Here is a 19,575-nt window from a genome sequence, read left to right as displayed (position 1 = left end):
CACCACCTTCCCCTGTATGGAATCTAAACGTAGTTCTTACAAGGCTCATGGGCCCGCCTTTCGAACCAATGCATAAATGTGAGCTACAGTTCCTCACTTGGCTCGTAGCTATCACTTCCCTTAGAAGGGTTAGTGAGATACAAGCGTTCACTATACAAGAACCCTTTTTACAGATACATCACAGCAAGGTGATACTTCGCACAAATCCCAAATTTTTGCCCAAAGTCATTTCCCCCTTCCATCTCAATCAATCGGTGGAATTACTGTTTTTTTTCTCACAACCTCAATCTGTTGCGGAAAGGGCTCTACATACACTTGATGTTAAAAGGGCTTTACTGTACTACATACAAAGAACGCAACCTTTCAGAAAGACTAAACAGTTGTTTGTCTCCTTCTCTCCACCACATAAGGGCAACCCCATCTCAAAATCAGGGATAGCTAGGTGGATTGTAAAGTGCATACAAATTTGCTATCAAAAAGCAAAAAGAACATTATCTGTTCCACCTAAAGCCCACTCTACAAGAAAGATTGGGGCTTCTATGGCGTTTCTAGGGAACATACCCTTAGATGACATCTGCAAAGCAGCCACATGGTCAACACCGCACACCTTCACAAAACATTACTGTGTAGACGTGCATTCCAAGCAACAAGCTAGTGTGGGCCAGGCTGTACTAAAGACACTATTTCAAACCACTGCAACGGATACCGGTGGTCGCCGCTAAGGTTGGGTACTGCTATATAATCTATGCAAAAGTGTATAATCTGCAGCTAATATGCCTCGAACGGAATATGCTACTTACCAGTATGCATCTGTTCTTGGCATGTGGAGCTGCAGATCTATACACGCCCACCCGCCTCCCCGGCTACCTGTATCCGTTCCAGTCTATCTTATTTAGATACAACACACATGGGTTTCTTACTATTATCACTACGCTCCATCTTTTCCCTGCTGGCGAAAAACAATCTGAGGATGGAGCAGAAGCCCATGCGCAGTACGGACCGAAGGAGGAGTCGCCGAACTCGTGACTTCCAAAGACTGTCCAAGAAGAAAAACAAACTGCAAACATCCGGGCCCAACCCCAGATGGCGATCTATGCAAAAGTGTATAGATCTGCAGCTCTACATGCCAAGAACAGATGCATACTGGTAAGTAGCATATTCCTTTCTCCATAGGGTAACTTTGACTGGCTTTTTCCTGAAATTTCTTCTAAGTGTGGACTTTTCAAATCTTAAAATATTCACCAAAAATCAGCCGAGTAACGAAAACACTCACCTGCTCTTAGGTGAGCTCCCAGTGCTGGATCTTGGTGCCCAGCACTGACTCGAAAAATACTTACAACTGTACATACCCGTAATCCAATTTTCTTCCATAGGAAATCATTGACTGTTTTTCTGTGAAACTTCTTCTAAGTGTCAATTTCGGCAATCTTTAAATATTCTTTAAAAATCGTAAAATATCTGAATACGTAATTACGTACCTGTTTTGGATAAAGGTCCTAGTACTGAGTCTAGGCACCCAGTTCTGGATTACAAAAGTAACGAGAACATACTGTACCTGCAACTTGAATTTTCTTCCATAGGGAATCATTGACTATTTTCTTTGAAATATTTTCTAAGTGTCAACTTTTAAAATGGTTAAATATTGTTTAAAAATCATCACAGTAATTAAGTAGACTCATCACTTGATTCTAAGTACTGACCCAGGACTGAATCTAGGATCCAGTCCTGGAATTCCAAAAGTAATCCTAAAAGTAATCTCAATGCATTATTGTGTTTAGAATTGTGCTGCCTATTGCAACCACTTGTAACTTTCTACAAAAGTCAATTGCATACTGCAAGAGTATTTATATAAAGCATCTCATTCTGAGAAAGTATATTTTAATACCTATTTTTGTTTCTAAAAATAAAACGAGCATATATTTTTTTAGATATAAACCATTGGCCTAGAGTTCAGTTATTGAGTGTGTGAGACCATTTGCTGGCTGAGTGTGTGCAACACATGCTTTACACTGTCCTCTGATACTGCCATACTGCTCGACCAAGCTACCACTTTAGAGAGTGAGGTTATATCTAACTTTAGCCTCTGCCAAACCTCTGGGGACTGTGGACTCTGCACACACTGTACCTATTTGGGAACAGTATATACAGAGCCACTTTCTCACAGCGTTTAAGTTATACAGGCGATTTTTAACGAATATTTTAAGTTTGCAAAATTGACAGAAGAAATTACACAGAAAAAGAGTCAATGGTTTCCTATGGAAGAAAATTCAAGTTACGGGTAAAGTAGGTTCTCGTTACTTTTGTAATCCAGGGCTGGGCGCCTAGGCTCGGTACTGGGACCTCTATCTAAAACAAGTAAGTAATTAATTAAGTTTTCACAGTTGGTATGATTTTTAAAGAATATTTGTAGTTTGCAAAAATCGACCCTTAGAAGAAATTTCACAGAAAAAGTCAATGATTTCCTATGGCAGAAAATTGGGTCAGTGATAAGTACGGTTGTGAGTACTTTTCAGGGTGAGTGCTGGGCATCAAGATCCAGCACTTGGATCTCTCCTAATAGCAGGTGAGTATTTCCATTATTCGGTTGATATCTGAAAGAAACACATTAGATTCCTCACCTTAGAATATCCCCAGGCGTCAGGCTGGATATGGAAAGATTTTTTGTCAGCAATACCCTTGCGTGTCACTAGGCGTCGTCTGCGGCTCCGCGTTCGTCGTCGTGATCGCCGGGATGACGTCGTCGGAGTACTTAGATGCCGCCCTCGCGCACTGACGTCAGTTCTTCTTTTTTCCACGTCAGTAAGCGCCGATCCGGGAAGAGCATACCTTTTTTAGTCACTTTTTGACTAAACTTTTTTTTTTTTTTTTTTAACTCTTTTGGTTCTATTCTTGTCGACATCAACTCCGGTAGGGATGCCTGGCTTTAAGGCTTGTAACTCCTGTCACCGACTGATGTCGGTCACGAACCACCACCACTGGTGCCTCTATTGCCCTGGAACCGACCACGACGCCGAGTCGTGCCTCGACATTCGGGCCTTGACTTTGAAAGCTAGGCGGGAGCGGTCCCACAAGCTACTAGAGTACCGACAGTATGCTCCGCGCAGCTCATGGTCCCGGTCGAGGAGGAGGTCGAGGGACTGATCGCGGAGCCGCAGCCCGCACCGCTCGTCGGGGTCCAAGTCATCGAAATTCGATAAGTCGAAGCACAGCATGAAGTCGAAGAAGCGACATCGCTCTTCTGACTGCCCCTCGCCGTTCGCGCGACTCGGCAGAGGGTTCGGGTGGCGCCACCCGTGCGGCTCTGTCGGAGCCGCAGGGGGTCCCGTCCGTCCCCATTCCCTCCGGTCCCTGGGACTGACTCAACTCTGGCGGAGGTCAGTGTCTTCCTCATGGCCATGAGGAACCTGGCTCCACCGTCAACGCCTGCTGGCGCGCCTTCGGACCCCGTAGGCTTGACTGAGAGGCCTAGCGAGCCGGCGGCTCCGGTCCCGGCGCCGTCGTCGACTCCGGTCCCGAAGCTGCAGGTCCCCGGGGGATCCAGGCCTGGATCCGAGTCTGCGCCGGTCGACCTCACGACCCCTCTGCCGCGCCGACTCCTCCAGTGCCACCCCCAGACGATGCCGTTCCCCAGTTTAGTCCTGGTCCTGGTCCGGCGTCGGAGTGGCGCCGTCAGGCGCCTCACCCGACGCCGATGGGTGGCAATTTCATCTTCTGCCCGGCTCCGATCATTCCACCTGTATACCAGGAGTCGGATGACGGTGACGACTGGGAGGGGTCTGAGGACCCTCTGGCCCAGCAGGGCCAGTTGTCTCAGGACTGGGCAGACGAGCTGGGAGATGCCAGTGGTCTTGACACCTCCCCTGACACTGGCTTCAGCTCTCCTCCGACCTTGGCTTCGGAGGAAGGTGCTGCATTTTCTGTGGTGCTGCGCAAGGCGGCTGAAGCCCTTGGGCTAGAACTGCCTGCTGTGGCCCATGAGGACGAACCTCCTCACTGAAGTGCTTCAACCGTCAGCAAGCTCCTTGGAGCCTCTGCTGCAGTTCAATGAAGCACTCATTGGCGTTCTGAAGGGCACCTGGTCCAAGCACTCCACAGTTCCTCCTGTGGACCGGAATGTGGCCCGGCGCCACTGCCCTGCACCGGGCGACCCCAGTTTTCTGTCCCAACACCCCACGCCCGAGAGCCTGGTTATCCAGGCCTCTACCTCCCAGACCTCCTTCCCATCCTCTCCCCCGGATCGGGAATCCAAAAGACTAGAACAGTTTGGGAAGAAGCTGTTCTCCTCTTAGTTTGGGGTTGCGGTCTATCAACACCGCGTGTCTTTTGGACCGTTACTCCCACCCCCTGTGGGATACGGTGGAGGACGTGCTGCCCCAGTGTCCAGAGGAGGACCGGACACGACTCGCCCAGGCTCTCTCCGAGGGGCGGGATGCGGCACGGCATGCAATCCGATGTGGACTTGGACACAACAGACTCGCTGCGCAGGGCAATGTCGACCACGGTGGCGCTTCGTCGCCACGCCTGCCTGCGGTCCACGAGTTTGTCCAGGGATGTCCAGAGCACCCTCATGGACATGCCCTTTGATGGCAGTCGCCTTTTTGGCGACAAAGCGGATAGTGCGCTGGAGCGCTTTAAGGACTCCAGGGATACGGTCAAGTGCTTGGGCCTTTTGGCCCTGCGCCCGCAAACTTCCGCTTTTCGTCCCTTTCGTGACCAAGGAAGGGGCGCCTCCTCACGTCCAACTAGCCACAGGCCGCAGAATCAACCTCCACGCGGTCGCAGACGTGGATTCCGCTGAGGCGGTACAGGGGGACAACGTGCCGGTCCGTCCACATCTACCCCAGCAGCATCCACCTCACAGCCCTCCTAGTCCGAGCTTTCAGGCTCGTTCCACGCCAGTGGGAGGCAGAGTTCGCCATCACCTGCTCCACTGGCGCACCATCACATCGGACAAGTGGGTGCTGCAAATCGTCCGAAGGGGCTACTCCCTCCCCTTCGAGGCGACCCCTCCAGCCATGCCACCGCAGTGACACCGAATTTCGGGGGATCACTTGCAACTTCTGCAGGAGGAAGTTACGGCCCTCTTGGCCAAGGGGGCCATCGAGCGCGTTTCTGGTTCAGAAGTAGGTCGTGGTTGTTGTTCCCACTACTTTCTGGTTCCCAAGAAGGGCAAAGGGGGCCTACGCCCTATCTTGGACCTCAGGAGCGTCAACGCCTTCCTCCGGAAGGAGAGGTTCAAGATGCTTACCCTAGCTCAGGTTCTGGCTGCCCTGGATCCAGGAGACTGGATGGTAGTGTTGGACTTGAAGGATGCTTATTTCCACATCCTGCCAGCCCACCGGCGTTACCTGTGGTTCACGGTGGGCCAGGAGCATTTTCAGTTTGCCGTGCTCCCCTTCGGCCTTACCAGTGCCCCTCGTGTGTTCACCAAAGTGATGGCGGTGGTTGCAGCTCATCTGCGCAGATTAGGGGTTCCAGTCTTCCCCTATCTAGACGACTGGTTGTCGTAGGCGGGCTCGCCTTAGGCGGTTGTCTCCCACCTCCAGACTACGGCCGACCTCTTGCATTTGCTGGGGTTCTCCATCAATGTGCCGAAGTCGCATCTGAGTCCCTCCCAGCAGCTCCTCTTCATCGGAGCGGTTCTGGACTCGGCGCAGTTCCGGGCCTATCCTCCGGAACAGCAGGACCGGGATATTCAGGCTGGGATTCCCATCTTACGGCATGTATCCTGGGTTTCGGTCAGGTTGGTGCTGCGGCTTCTGGGTCTGATGGCCTCCTGCATCCAGTTGGTGCATCACGCCAGATGGCGAATGCGGGCTCTGCAGTGGGACCTGAAGTTTCAGTGGGCCCAGCATCGGGACAACCTGTCCGACCACGTCCTGATCTCAGAGGGCACTGCGAGACAGTTGCAGTGGTGGCTCACAGACCGCGATTGGGGCAGTGGCAGATCCCTCTCCCTACCCCAACCGGAGCACGTAGTGGTGACTGATGCGTCCCTCCTGGGATGGGGGGGCCACATGGGAGAGGCGAAGATCAGAGGCCTCTGGTCTCCGGCGGAGTCCCGGCTCCATATCAACCTTCTGGAGCTGAGGGCGATCCGACTTGCACTGAAGGCATTCCTTCCCTCTGTCCGGGTAAGTGTAGTGCAGGTGTTCACGGACAACACCACTGCCATGTGGTATTGCAACAAACAGGGCGGGGTGGGGGTCATGGACCCTTTGACAGGAGGCTCTGCACCTCTGGACATGTCTGGAACATCAGGGCATCACCCTGGTGGTTCAACATCTGGCGGGCTCTCTGAACGCCTGAGCAGACAAACTCAGCCGCCGGTGCATGATGGATCACGAATGGCGTCTAAACTCTGACGTGGCGCAAGGCCTCTTTTGGCAGTGGGGAGAGCCTTGGTTGGATCTATTCGCCACCGAGAGAACGCGCAATGTCAGCAGTTCTGCGTGTTAGAGTTTCCAAGGCGGCGCTCGCCTTTCGTCACGAGTGGATTTGCGGTCTGTTGTACGCCTTTCCGCCTATACCACTTCTGCCCAGAGTGCTGAAGATCAGGCGTGACCGGGCCCAAGTCCTCCTTGTGGCTCCGGATTGGGCACGAAGATACTGATATCCCGAGCTACTCAGTCTGTCAATCGAGCCCCCGATTCGACTGCCTCTTCAGGAGGACCTTCTGTCGCAGCAGCAGGGGATGGTCCTCCACCCGAACCTGTCCAGCCTCCACCTCCATGCGTGGAGATTGAGCGGCGACAGTTGATGCCATTTGACTTGCCTCCTGAAGTCTGAGATGTCATTCTGGCAGCCAGGCGTCCCTCCACTAAAACGGTATACGCCTGCAGGTGGAACAAATTTGTGGCATGGTGCACAGCAAAGGCTGTGGATCCCCTTTCTGCCCCTCTTTCTGAAGTTCTCCTCTTTCTTCTTTCCCTGGCCCAGCAGGGCTCTGCTCTGGGCACCCTCAAGGAATATCTTTCAGCTGTTTCTGCCTTCTTACGGCTTCCTGATCAGCCTTCTCTTTTCATGTCCCCTGTTGCTAGATTCTTTAAAGGCATTACTCACATGTTTCCTCCTGTCCCTTTCGTAATGCCTCAGTGGGATTTGAACCTGGTGTTAACCTATCTGATGTGCGTTCTTTTTGAGCCACTTCATAACTGTCCTCTCAGTCTTCTGACTCTCAAGACTGCTTTCCTGGTTGCAATCACCTCTGCCAGAAGAGTGAGTGAGCTCCAGGCTCTTTCTTCTAAACCTTCTTTCCTGTCTGTCCATCCGGACAAAGTTGTTCTCAGGACTCGTCCTTCCTTTCTCCCTAAGGTGGTTACTGCCTTTCACATCGGCCAGTCTGTTACATTGCCCACCTTCTTTCCGCCTCCCTCGAAAGAGGAAGAGAGGCTCCACCGTCTGGACCCAAAACGTGCGCTCTCCTATCTGGACCGCACAAAACAGTTCCGGGTGGACGACCAGCTTTTTGTTGGCTACGTGGGCACTAAGAAGGGGCGGGCAGTGCACAAGCGGACCATCTCTCGGTGGGTCGTTTCGTGCATTAAGGCCTGTTATTACTTGGCTAAGAAGGATCCTCCTGTGGGGCTGAGGGCCCATTCCACTCGGGCCACAGTGCTCCTACTGCACTGGGACGGGGAGTCCCTCTGCAGGACATTTGTCAGGCAGCAACGTGGGCCTCGCTGCACATGTTTGCTAAGCATTAATGCCTGGACAGCCAAGTCCGGAGAGACGGCTTCTTTGGCCGGTCCGTTCTCCAGGACTTCCTGGTGTGATCTTGGTTCGCAGACCCACTACCGGGCTTGGTATTGCTGGGTTATCTATTCTAAGGTAAGGAATCTAACATGTTTCTTTCAGATGAACAAGTTACTTACCTTCTGTAACGATAGATCTGTAAGAAACATTAGTTAGTTAGATTCCTCACCGACCCACCCATCCTCCCCGTTCTGCGAGCTGATATCTAGGGTTAAGGTCATCCCTTTCACTGCCCTAGATTCATGGCACCAGTGTCGGTTTCTTGCATGGCTCTGCGTTCCTGGTGTGGAAAGCTATGTACAAGAATTGACGTCAGCGCGCGAGGGCGGCGTCTAAGTACTCCGTCATCCCGGCGATCAGAACGACAGACGCGGAGCTGCAGACGACGCCTAGCGACGCGCAAGGGTATTGCTGACGAAAAATCTTTCCGGATCCAGCCTGATGCCTGGGGATACTTTAAGGTAAGGAATCTAACTAATGTTTCTTACAGATATATTGTTACCGAAGGTAAGTAACTTGTTCATTAGGCCCAATGTTATCCTATGGCAGGCTAGGGGGCCTTGGTTGGTGGCTGCTGACTAGCAGGTCACGCGGCTGTGGGAGCTGGGCTCCTGGTCACTTGCTCAGGGCAAATGGGGAAGTAGGTAGGCGTAGAAGTTGCACTGCCAGGGCCACTCGAGTGGCTGGGTGCAGGGTGCTTTTGAGACTTCGGGCGCTCAATGGATTTCAGTGGGAAAGCTCAAGGACGAACAAAGGCTGCAAGCTCGGGGACGAAGATTCTTCGGGTGTCACCACCACTTCGAGAGGTAAGTTGGGTAGCTGGAGGATAGGTAGGTACCCAGGAGTCGGGCACAGGGGGCCGCAGAGTGCAGGGGTGCCTTTTGATGTCGGGAAATCTTAACCTTTGTTGATCGCGGTGGGGGGGGGTCCCTGGTTCTGAGGCTGCAGGCGTCAGGAGCGTTGAGGTGGGTCCTTGGGTGATGGCTTCGGGGTTACAGTCGCCAGGGGGATGTCCTCGGGGTCTTTGTCCACTCTGGCACAGGCCAGGCTTGGCGGGTGCAGTGTGTGCAGAGTTCACGGTTCTGGGCTGATGCTAGGGGTTTGAAACTTGCTTTGAGCAGAGCCACTGCTCATGGGAGTCCCAGATGCTCAGAGTCACAAGGTAGCCAGGTCTTCTAGGGTTTGTGAGGTTGCTGGCCACAGGAGGTGCCGGGATTTAGCAGGAGCAGGTTTGAGGGTCGACAGGCCGGTAGGGCTTGGGCCAAAGCAGTTGGTGTGTTCCGCTTCTTAGCAGCTGCACGGCAGGTCTTCTTTCTTCTTGTTCTTCTTTGGAATCTGGAATCTAAGGTTCTGGGTGCCCCTAAATACTAGATTTTGGGGCGTTACATGTAGGTAAAGGGTAGGGACCAATGGGTCCCTGCCCTGGGGTGGGTACACCCCCTATCCTGCCACTCTCCTGTGGGAGGGGGGCAGTAGCCTAGTCCTGATTGGGCAGGGCTTCCCATCTTCAAGATGGTGAGCGCCCGGAGATGTGCTTCACCTCGCCTCCCACACCTGAGGGGTGGGGTTGGCAGGCTGGCACATCCCCTGTCCTTACTTGGGGTTTCCGGCCAGGCTTACCGCCAGAGTGTGGGTTGCAAGTGGCCGGGGGAAGCTCACAGAGGCGGCATGCCTTTGAAGCTTCCCCCTGCCCATCCTGGGGGAGGAGACATAGCACCTCGCACAGGATGTGCATTGTTGCAGGCCCAGGAGAGCAGGGGGCATCTCTAAGATGCCCTCTGTGGTGCTTGGTACATTAAATCCCACACTGGCATCAGTGCTGGTTTAATGTGTTGAGAAGTTTGTTACCAAACTTCTCAGTCTTCAGTGTTGCCATTATGGTGGTGTGGAGTTCGTGTTTGACGAGCTCTCAGCACCATGTACTCTTAAATGGCAGCACTGCACTTAAAGGTCCCAGGAATGGTACCTGGGTACTGTAGGGGCACAGGGCTCAGGCTCCTGTGCCAACACCACTGGCATAGGGCACCCAGCTAGAGGGGTGGCTGATGTATGCCAGGGCAGTGTAGGTGGTGGACGTGGCACACAGGGATGTGTGCCATGTCGACTTTTTGTTTTGTCTTGTACCCAGACACTCAGCCTGCAAGGGCAGTGTGTGGGTGTTAGGGTAAAGGGCCTCTAAGGGTGTCACAATGAGTGGTGCAGCCCTTAGAGGCCTTCCCTGGTCACAAGACCCTGGGTACCTAGGGTACCATTTACCAGGTGCTGACATGTGGCCAGGGTTTGCCAATTTGGGTTTGAGGTTTTTGTTTAGGGAAGGAACATAGGCCCTGGGCCCCTGATTGGCAGGAGTCCAGGGCACACTCAAAGTACATTCAGCAATTCAGTAAAAAGTGGTTGCATACCATGCAAGAAAGATGGCACTTTCTCACACAACATACCCCAACACCCCCCATCACCCCCAAACGAAAGGTGATGAGACTAACCTTGCCCTAATGGAGTCTTCATTGTCTAAGTGGAAGAACCTGGAAAGTTCATCTGCATGGGCAGTCCCTGGTCTGTGTTCTACTTCAAAGTCCATTCCCTGTAGGGAGATGGACCACCTTAGTAGTTTGGGATTTTCCGCTTTCATCTGCATTAGCCACCTGAGAGGTCTGTTGTCAGTTTGAACCAGGAAGTGAGTACCAGACAAGTATGGCCTCAACTTCTTCAGGGACCAAACCACAGCAAAGGCTTCCCTCGCAATGGCACTCCAACACTGCTCTCTGGGCAGTAGCCTCCTGCTTATAAAAGCAACAGGTTGGTCTTGGCCTTCATCATTGGTCTGGGATAGGACCGCTCCTATCCCTAGCTCAGAGGCATCAGTCTGCACTAAGAACTGCTTGGCATAATCTGGAGCTTTTAGAATTGGTGCTGAGCACATTGCTTCGTTCAGGGTATCAAAAGCCTTTTGGCAACTAACTGTCCAGTTAACCTTCTTGGGCATCTTCTTGGGGGTGAGTTCTGTGAGGGGGGGTACCTATGGACCCATATCCCTTCACAAACCTCCTGTAGTACCCAGTCAAGCCAAGGAATGCCCTGACATGGGTCTGGGTGGTTGGAGCTACCCAGTCCAGGATGGCCTGGATCTTGGGTTGTACCTGGCCTCCATCTACAAGTTGGCCCAAGTACACCACAGTGCCCTGCCCTATCTGGCATTTGGACTCCTTGATATTGAGACCTGCACTCTGCAGAGCCTCTAAAACCTTCCCAAGGTGGATCAGGTGATCCTGCCAGGTGGAGCTAAAGACAGCAATATCATCAAGATAAGCTGCACTAAAGGACTCTAGCCCAGCCAGTACATGGTTCACCAATCTCTGGAAGGTGGCAGGGGCGTTCTTTAACCCAAAGGGCGTCACAGTAAACTGATAATGCCCATCAGGTGTGGAGAATGCTGTCTTTTCTTTTGCTCCTGGGGCCATGCCAATCTGCCAGTACCCTGCAGTTAAGTCAAAGCTACTGAGGAATTGGGCTGCCCCTAATTTATCTATCGGCTCATCTGCTCTTGGAATAAGGTGAGCATATGTCTTGGTGACAGAGTTGAGCCCTCTATAGTCCACACAGAACCGCATCTCTCTCTTTCCACCTTGTTGATGAGGTTTGGGGACCAGAGCCACTGGGCTAGCCCAGGGGCTCTCAGAGGGTTCAATGACCCCTAACTCCAGCATCTTGCTGACCTCCGCTTTGATGCTTTCCTTGATTTGGTCTGACTGGCGATAGATTTTGTTCTTGACAGGTGCACTGTCACCAGTGTCCACATCATGGGTACGCCAGTTTGTCAGACCAGGGGTCAGGGAAAAGAGGCTAGCATACTGTTGCAAGACTTGCTTGCAGTCAGTCTGCTGTTGGGCAGATAGGGTGTCTGAAAAGACCACACCATCTACTGACCCATCTTGTGGGCTGTAGGAGAGGAGGTCAGGGAGAGGTTCACTCTCTGCTTCCTGCTCCTCATCAGTCACCATCAGCATGGTGATGTCAGCCCTGTCAGTGTGTAGCTTAAGGCGGTTCACATGGATAACCCTTTTGGGTGTCCTGCTAGTGCCCAGGTCAACTAAGTAGGTGACCTCACTCTTTCTCTCTAGGATAATGTAAGGGCCACTCCATCTATCTTGGAGGGCCCTTGGTGCCACTGGCTCCAAAACCCACACCCGTTGCCCAGGTTGAAATTCAACCAGTGCAGCTTTTTGGTCATACCAGTGCTTCTGAAGCTCCTGGCTGGCCTCAAGGTTTTTGGATGCTTTCTCCATGTACTCAGCCATTCTGGACCTTAGGCCAAGCACATAGTCCACTTTGTCTTGTTTGGGTTCTTGAAGAGGCCTCTCCCAGCCCTCTTTTACAAGACACAGTGGGGGCATACCATGCAAGAAAGATGGCACTTTCTCACACCCGGTAACCATGGTTCACAACACTCCTCGAACTCTCTGTAGTTCCACACCAAAAGCTACATCTCTCCCCAAGACTGCTGACGCAGAACCATGGAGAGATGAGACACCCTGATCCAGCACAACTGAATCTAGCAATCTGGCTCCTGAAGTCCTAGAGTTTGGTTACCATAACCTTCCACCGGACTGCATGAACATTATCAAAGAAGACAGATGCCCTACTACTAGAGCTTGCAATGCAGCCAAATGGAAGCGATTCGTCATTTACTGCAATAACAATTGTCCCGCTAGATGCTTCCATTCAGAACATCATTTGCTATTTACTGCATTTACAAAGATGTAATCTTGCATACTCATCCATAAGATTACATCTGGCTCCCCTCGCCGCCTACCTGCAAAACAAAAATTTGTCATTGTTTAGAGTACCCGCAATTAAAGCCTTTATGGAAGGCCTTAAGAGGATAATTCCACCCAGACTGCCTCCCTCTCCGGTGTGGTACCTAAGCATTGTCCTTACTAGACTAATGGGTCCCCCATTTGAGCCTTTACACAAATGTGAATTGCAATACCTTACATGGAAAGAAGCTTTCCTCGTCGTAACCACCTCTTAGAAGAGTAAGCGAGATCCAGGCTTTAACCATACAAGAACCATTCTTACAAATACATCGTAACAAGGTGGTTCTTAAAACAAATCCAAAATTCCTTCCCGAAGTAATCTCTGCTTTCCATCTTAATCAATCTGTAGCTTTACCAGTGTTTTTCCGAAACCCAGACTCAGTAGCAGAGAGAGCTCTTCACACACTTGAGGTCAAGAGAGCTTTACTTTATTACATTGACAGGACTAAACCTTTTAGAAACAGAAACCAACTGTTTGTAGCTTTCTCTCCACCTCATAAAGGAAATCCCATCTCCAAAGCTGGAATCGCCCGGTGGATAGTCCAATGCATTCAAATATGCTACCAGAAGGCAAAACACACATTAACAATTCCCCCTAGAGTGCATTCAACACGCAAACTAGGAGCTTCCATGGTATTCTTAGATAACGTTCCCCTAGAGGACATTTGTAAAGCAGCGACATGGTCTACTACACACACCTTCACCAAACACTATTGTGTGGAAGTGCAGGCGAAGCAACAGGCTTCTGTAGGTCAGGCTGTTTTTAAGACACTTTTCTAAACCACTGCAACGAATACAGGTAACCACCACTAAGGGAGACACTACTGTACAGTCTATGCAACAGTATGAATTCTGGAGCTCATGCCTCGAACAGAAAATGCAACTTACCAGTATGCATCTGTTCTTTGCATGTAGAGCTGCAGAGATTCACACGTCCACCCACCTCCCCGGAACCTGTATCTGTTCCAGTATTATCTTGCTTAGATACATTCACATGGACATATTTTCTGTTTCTTACAAACTCCATCATTTCCCATCATGATGAAAAACAATCTGAGGATGGTGTCGATGTCCATGCGCACTATCGTCCAGGGGAGGAGTCACCCATCTCGTGACTACAAAAGTCTTCTTCCAAGACAACAAGGTGCAAGCATCCGAGCTTAACCCCAGATGGCGATTTATGCACAAAGTGTGAATCTCTGCAGCTCTACATGCCAAGAACAGATGCATACTGGTAAGTAGCATTTTCCTTTCTGAATATGTCTAAAGAGTGGGAAATCTTTAAAGTGGACAATCAGGAGGAAAGGTATATCAGTGGACAATCAGGAGGAAAGGTCTATCAGCAAAGGAATTTCTGAATGTAAGTGACTTGTTCTCAACGACATTACTGGAGTTGCTCTCGATTCTTGCGACGACATGCCTTGAGCAACACTGCTAGAATTTTGCTAGTTCAGGGGCTGTAAGTAGAGAATTTTCCTCATAACTTTGCAATTCTATTACGTTACTAAAGTTAATAAAAATTGTCTAAATCCTTCTCTCTTTTGACCTTTCTTAGGTGGATATGCTGAGTGAGATCAACATTGCTCCTAGAATCCTCACAAACTTTACTGGAGTGATGCAACCTCAGTTCAAAAAGGATTTGGATTCTTATCTGAAGACCCGCTCACCAGTCACCTTCCTATCAGAGCTCCGCAGCAACTTACAGGTGAGCACCACATCTAATTTGGATTCAGTTATGCAACCGCAGAGGTGTTCATGTTATTTACACGTGTTCCCTGTGTGGTACTGTAAGTAAATGCATCTTTTTGCGTGGTCACCCACAAGTTTTGGGACTGATGCTGCTGATTGTTTTACTGAGGGCACTGAGGCCTGCTAACCAGACCTCAGTTCTGTTGCTCGGATATGAATTTTCCTTAAAGAAATGAAGCCGAGGCATTTGGCAAAACGGGAACAAGTAGGTTTAGTTAAATGCAGCGGCGGGGAGACTCTCGACTAAATATATCTGAGGAAAGTCTCTGTGTACAAAGTTTTGTCTGGATTTATGCGTTTCTTGCAAGCACCATAAACCGATTGCTTCATTCTTAAACGGAATTACAGTCCTAAATTAACAAGGTTGGGCATCTTGATAAGGACACCGATGACTCAACCTCAGGGAGAGCTAGTGTGGGTGTGTAGGAAGCTGGCTCTGTATATACTCCACCAAAGTGAGGTGTAGTGTGCACAGAGTCCAGTGGAACCCCGAAGGTAGGCAGAGGTAAAAGTAGATGACACCTTACTCTATTTGTGGTAGTGTGGGTGAGCAGGAAGGCTTTTTTCAGAGGGAAGTGTTAAGCATTTGTTGTACACACACAGGCAGCGAATGTCACACAAAGACTGAACTCAGACCAATTTGTTTGTATAAAAAATATTGAGTTATTTTATTTATTGAGCCAAGCCAAGCCTGGTGCAGGTAAGTGAAATAAATGCTTTGCAAAATCTTATGCAGTGTTTTACAGTTGAAAGCAGGTCCAAATGCAGTTGATTGAATTACAGGTAAGTCAATGTTTCGAGATTACATTTCAGTTACTTTACAGATCTGATAGACACTACTAGCCGCAGATTCCTTCACGTAGAATTATCCCCAGGCGTGAGACCGGATCCGTAAACTTTTTGCCACAGCATCCCTGCGCGCCGGGGCGACATCACGCGACTCCGCCCAGGCGTCGTCCGCGTATGTGACGTCAGCAAGGTCATATAAGACCCGCCCCGGCGTGCCCACGTCAGTTTTTTCCTTTTCCGCGTGCAACGCGGATCCGTTCCTTGCTTCTGGCCTGTTTAAGGCCTGCTCTCCCATTTTTTTTATTTTTTTTTGGTAGAAAGTGTGCGAATACCTTCGGGCTTTAAAACTTGCACGTTTTGTGGGCGTCTTATGTCGCGATGGACCCTCACCTCATTTGGATATGTTTGGGGGAGGATCACGGCACCTCAGATTGTGCGGCGTGCCAAAAGTTGAAGCCGAAGTCGCGGCGGGAGCGCCGAATGAAACTTCTCTCGGCGCGTCTCTCCATGTCGACGTCCGCCCCTTGGTCTGCTTCGGCGGACGGCTTCAGATACGGCCGTGGTAGTAGTCTTCGCCCTTCTCCGATGTCACGTGAGCGTCGCTCCCCGGTGGGTAAGTGTCGCAGTTCGTCCCCGGGGGCTGGTTTCCGGCCTACCGGGGGCGTGGACTCTCCGCGGGTGATGCAGCCCCGCGTGTCGTCCTATCCACCGTTTTCCGGTGTTGCCGCATCGAGAGTCCAGATGGAGACTCACGCGGCGGCTTTGCAGGCCTCGCTGGCGTCGCCTCCTCCTTCCATTCCTGAAGCATCGACGGATCCCTAGCCTTGCGCAGGGCCCTCCGCGGCGGCGCCAACTGGGTCGGATCCAGGCTTGGAGGATGTGGTGATGTTGGGGCCGGCTCCTCTGGGGCACCTCCTTCAGGTCACGGCGTCTCTGCTTCGCCGCAAGCCTCCGCGGAGGTCCCTGTGGTGTCGCGGGAGGTCGCCGGGGCTCTTGCCCGCCCCTCTTGGCCTCGGGGACGTCCGCCTTAGTTTGCAGCAGTCGCCCACAGAGGAGCTGCTTTCTCCACCGCATTGCCCTACGAATGCGAGTGCAGCCTTCGCTCACGTGGTGTCCACGGCTGTGGGCATCCTACGCATGGGTGACCCGGTGGTTCACTTTCCGGCGGACCATCTGTTGGAGATCCTCCACCAGGGCTCTGGTGGGAGGGAAATCTTGCTTCCCTTTGAAGGTTCGCTCCTTTCTGCCTTGACGGGGGCTTGGAGGCGTCCTGCCTCCGGGGACCCGGGCCTCCGCATCTTCTACAACGGCACCTTCCGACGCCGTGTGACCCGGCGTGCCTGTCCATTCACCCCTCAGCCGCCAGTCCCCTTGTACGGACTACTTTTCCCTCCCTGCCGCCCCTGTTGGCTCTGCCGTCTAGAGAGGCCCGCTGGCTGGACACTTGGGGACGCAACACTTTCGCCACGAGCAGCGCGGCCCTGCGGGCCCTTAACACCTTGTGTGTGCTGGCTAGGGCCTCCTCCTGTTTGTGGGACTCGGTTGAGTCTCTGGGGTCTGCAACGTCCCAGGAGTCTGCTCAGGTGGATTTGCGGCACCATGCATTGGATGGCCGGGAGCTTGCGGCGTTTATTCTCCGCTCCGGACGTCTGAGGCGCTGGGCCGGGCCATGGCTTCCTCAGTCGCTCTCCGTTGCCATGCTTGGCTTTGGGACTGCATCTTCCCCGAAAATATTCGGGAGAGGCTCATTGATCTCCCATTTGATGGTAGTCTGTTGTTTCATGCCCCGGCCGACTCAGCCATCCAGAGGCTTTTGGCAGGGCTCCGTCCTCCTCCTCCGTCCCCTCCTCAGTGACTTCTGAGTTAGGGTTGCTTCTGGGCCTTCTTAGGCCGGCTGTTATGGTTGTGGACTATGTTTTTCTGGCCGTTTACGTCCTTCCTTGGGACTTTGGCATTGTTGGCTGCTGGACGGCCCCTTTCTTGTTGTGTGTGCGTTCTGCAGGAGTCGTTGCGCAGACTTGGCCCTGATATTGGGCCTTCTGCTTTGCTTGGGCTGCTGTCAAGCCTGTAGCTGGGGTGCTTTTTTTCCCCGTGGTTCTTTTGTTTCTTCCTCTGCTGCGGAAGTTCTTCCAAGGAGGGTTCCCATATATTGGGACTTCACGTGCCCTATGTGGGGTTATGGTAGCTGTCATATGGCTTGCGCTTTGCTGGAGGGTTCTGGTCGCCTTCGGGTTCCTGTTCTCCATGGTGTTTACTTAGGTTGCTTTTGCTTCCTGAGCTCGTGTGCGCGGCCACTCGTGGTGGTGGCCCGGGCCTCTCCCTGCTCCCGTTCTGCGGTCGGGGATGTCCCTGTGTTCTCCCTTGCCAGATGTTGCCTACTTGGTCTTCCTGGGCCTCGGGCTGTTCTTCTTGCTTCTGGCCTTGACTGCCGCAATTGTTCTAGCTGGCAGGCTGCTCTCCATCTGGAATGGGCTCGCCTTCTTCTCCTTGGTTTCCTTGGGCCCTCTAAGCTTCTTCTTCAGTCTTCCTGTCTTGGCATTCGGCGGAAGCTATGTTGCCTTGTGGGGGAGTGGGGTGCTTCAGCCTCTCCGTCCTTGCCCTTGGTTCCTCTACTGTGAGTGTACGAGCCTCTTCAGCCTTCCGTTCGAGGCATGTGGGCTGCTGAATTCATATCTGTGCATAGATCGCCGCCTAGTGTTGGGTCCGGATGTTTGCACGTTGTTGTCCTGGAAGAGTCTTCGAAGTATCCCGAGATAGGTGACTCCTCCCCTGGACTACAGTGCGCATGGGCATCCTCTCCATCCTCAGATTGTTTTTTTCCGCCATTGGGTTCGGATGTGCTTATCTTGACTCAAGTTAGGAAAATCTAGTTTCAGGCCAAAAGGCCTTTAGTTTTCGACGGTACTGTTCCCGATTGGTATCGACAGTTTACAGACTAGTTTCGCGATTTTAACAACTTTTCGGATCCATTCAATCCGACTATCGACCGAACTTCGACGATGGAATCGAGCGGTGTCCTGTTTGCCACGCCAAATACCCCCATATCGACGTCCACCCGGTGTGTAACAAATGCCTCTCACCGGATCATGACGAATCGAAATGCATGGCCTGTGCCCGATTCCGATCCAAGAAGACTCTACGGAATCGACGAGCCACGCGACTGGAAGCGCAGCAAGCGGCACCGGCCCCGGCCAACATCTTCAGCACCGAGGACGAAGATGTCGAAAGCGTGGAAAATACACCCTCCAGCCCCACTTCCGAACACGGTTCCTGATCGGAAGATGTCGATGAAGAGCTTTTTCACAGGGAAGAAGCCGACTATGAGGTAGGAGACTACGATGAGGCCTTGGGGGCCGAAGAAGGTAGCTCCGGTGAGGAGCAAGGCCTACCCGTCCAAATGGAGGATATCCCAGTGAGTCAGTCGACTGCTCCGGTCGAGGGATCGCCTTCGGGCCTTACCCAAGACCAATCCCGCAGTTCCTCGGCCCCGCCCTCTGGCCCGGCCACGGACATTCAGCAAGAGCCATTGTTACCTAAAAAGACTGGTTTCCCTACCACGAAACCGAAACCAATCATCGCACCGGTTCAACAGAAACCGAAAGTGAAACTGACACTGGTCGGCTCGAGGACCACCACACCTTCGACGCCAGCCAAACCCGTCGGCTCCGACCGCACCAAACGGGACTTTGGTGCTGAACTCGCTGCAGCCGATGTCGGCGCCGACCCAAAAAGGAAATCCATCGGTACCGTCAAAGCGCCAAGGCCCCCGGCACCGAAAAATTCGGCACCAGCCATCAAGGTGAAAATGGCCACTGCATCGCTATCCACCTCGAAGGCAGCGACTAAGGTACATTCATCGATGCCGTCGTCGGCTCCTACCCCTCCTCGGCTCTGACCCGGTGACTTCGAAGAAGTCCACGCCTGCCGATACGGAACCTATCGGCGCCAAAGAACCATCGGCGTTCCAGGTGCAACAAGTGGCAGCGTCCTTGCAACGCATCAGGGAAACGGCAGCCCTCCAGACCTCGTCGGGCTCCGAACCGAAACGGGCACAGAAGGCACCTTCGGCACCGGCCAACATCACCTTTGGTCTGCCGCCATCCACGCCGCCGAAAATGTTCGAAGTCAGAACCCGCGTCACACAGACAAGGTCCCCATCTACCGAACACTCGACTACTGGGACATCGACGCCGACACCGGCAGGCTTATGCTCCGAAAGCGGAAGATCACTTCAGGGCACGCTTTGAACTCTTATAGGATCCCGCTAAAACAAAAAATGCCGGCGGAATCGGAACCAGTTCTTTATGAACGCATCCACACCTCTTACACAGATCCATCATTCTCCCCAACGCACTCCGACACGGATACAGTAGAGGACTACATGGGTGACGACGCCACCTACCCCGAAGACATGGACCCTGAGGGCCAGCAAGACCCTGATCAGGTCTGGGATGACCCCGTAGAGCCA

General features: G+C 52.3%; 1 protein-coding gene across 10 annotated transcripts in view; it reads left to right on the top strand.

The window, feature by feature from the left end:
* Positions 1-19,575, top strand: part of CNOT1 (CCR4-NOT transcription complex subunit 1) — a 1,579,387-nt gene that overhangs the window by 1,440,509 nt on the left and 119,303 nt on the right. For all 10 annotated transcript variants that reach the window (XM_085638198.1, XM_085638193.1, XM_085638201.1 and 7 more), the window contains one exon: positions 14,125-14,274. In XM_085638198.1, the coding sequence (XP_085494324.1) occupies positions 14,125-14,274 (150 nt within the window). The remainder of the gene's footprint in view (positions 1-14,124; positions 14,275-19,575) is intronic.

The sequence above is a fragment of the Triturus cristatus genome, chromosome 12 (genome assembly GCF_964204655.1).
Source record: "Triturus cristatus chromosome 12, aTriCri1.1, whole genome shotgun sequence".
Lineage (NCBI taxonomy): Eukaryota > Metazoa > Chordata > Amphibia > Caudata > Salamandridae > Triturus > Triturus cristatus.
The sequence above is the reverse complement of the archived record's forward strand: the minus strand, read 5'-3'. Positions and strand labels throughout refer to the sequence as shown.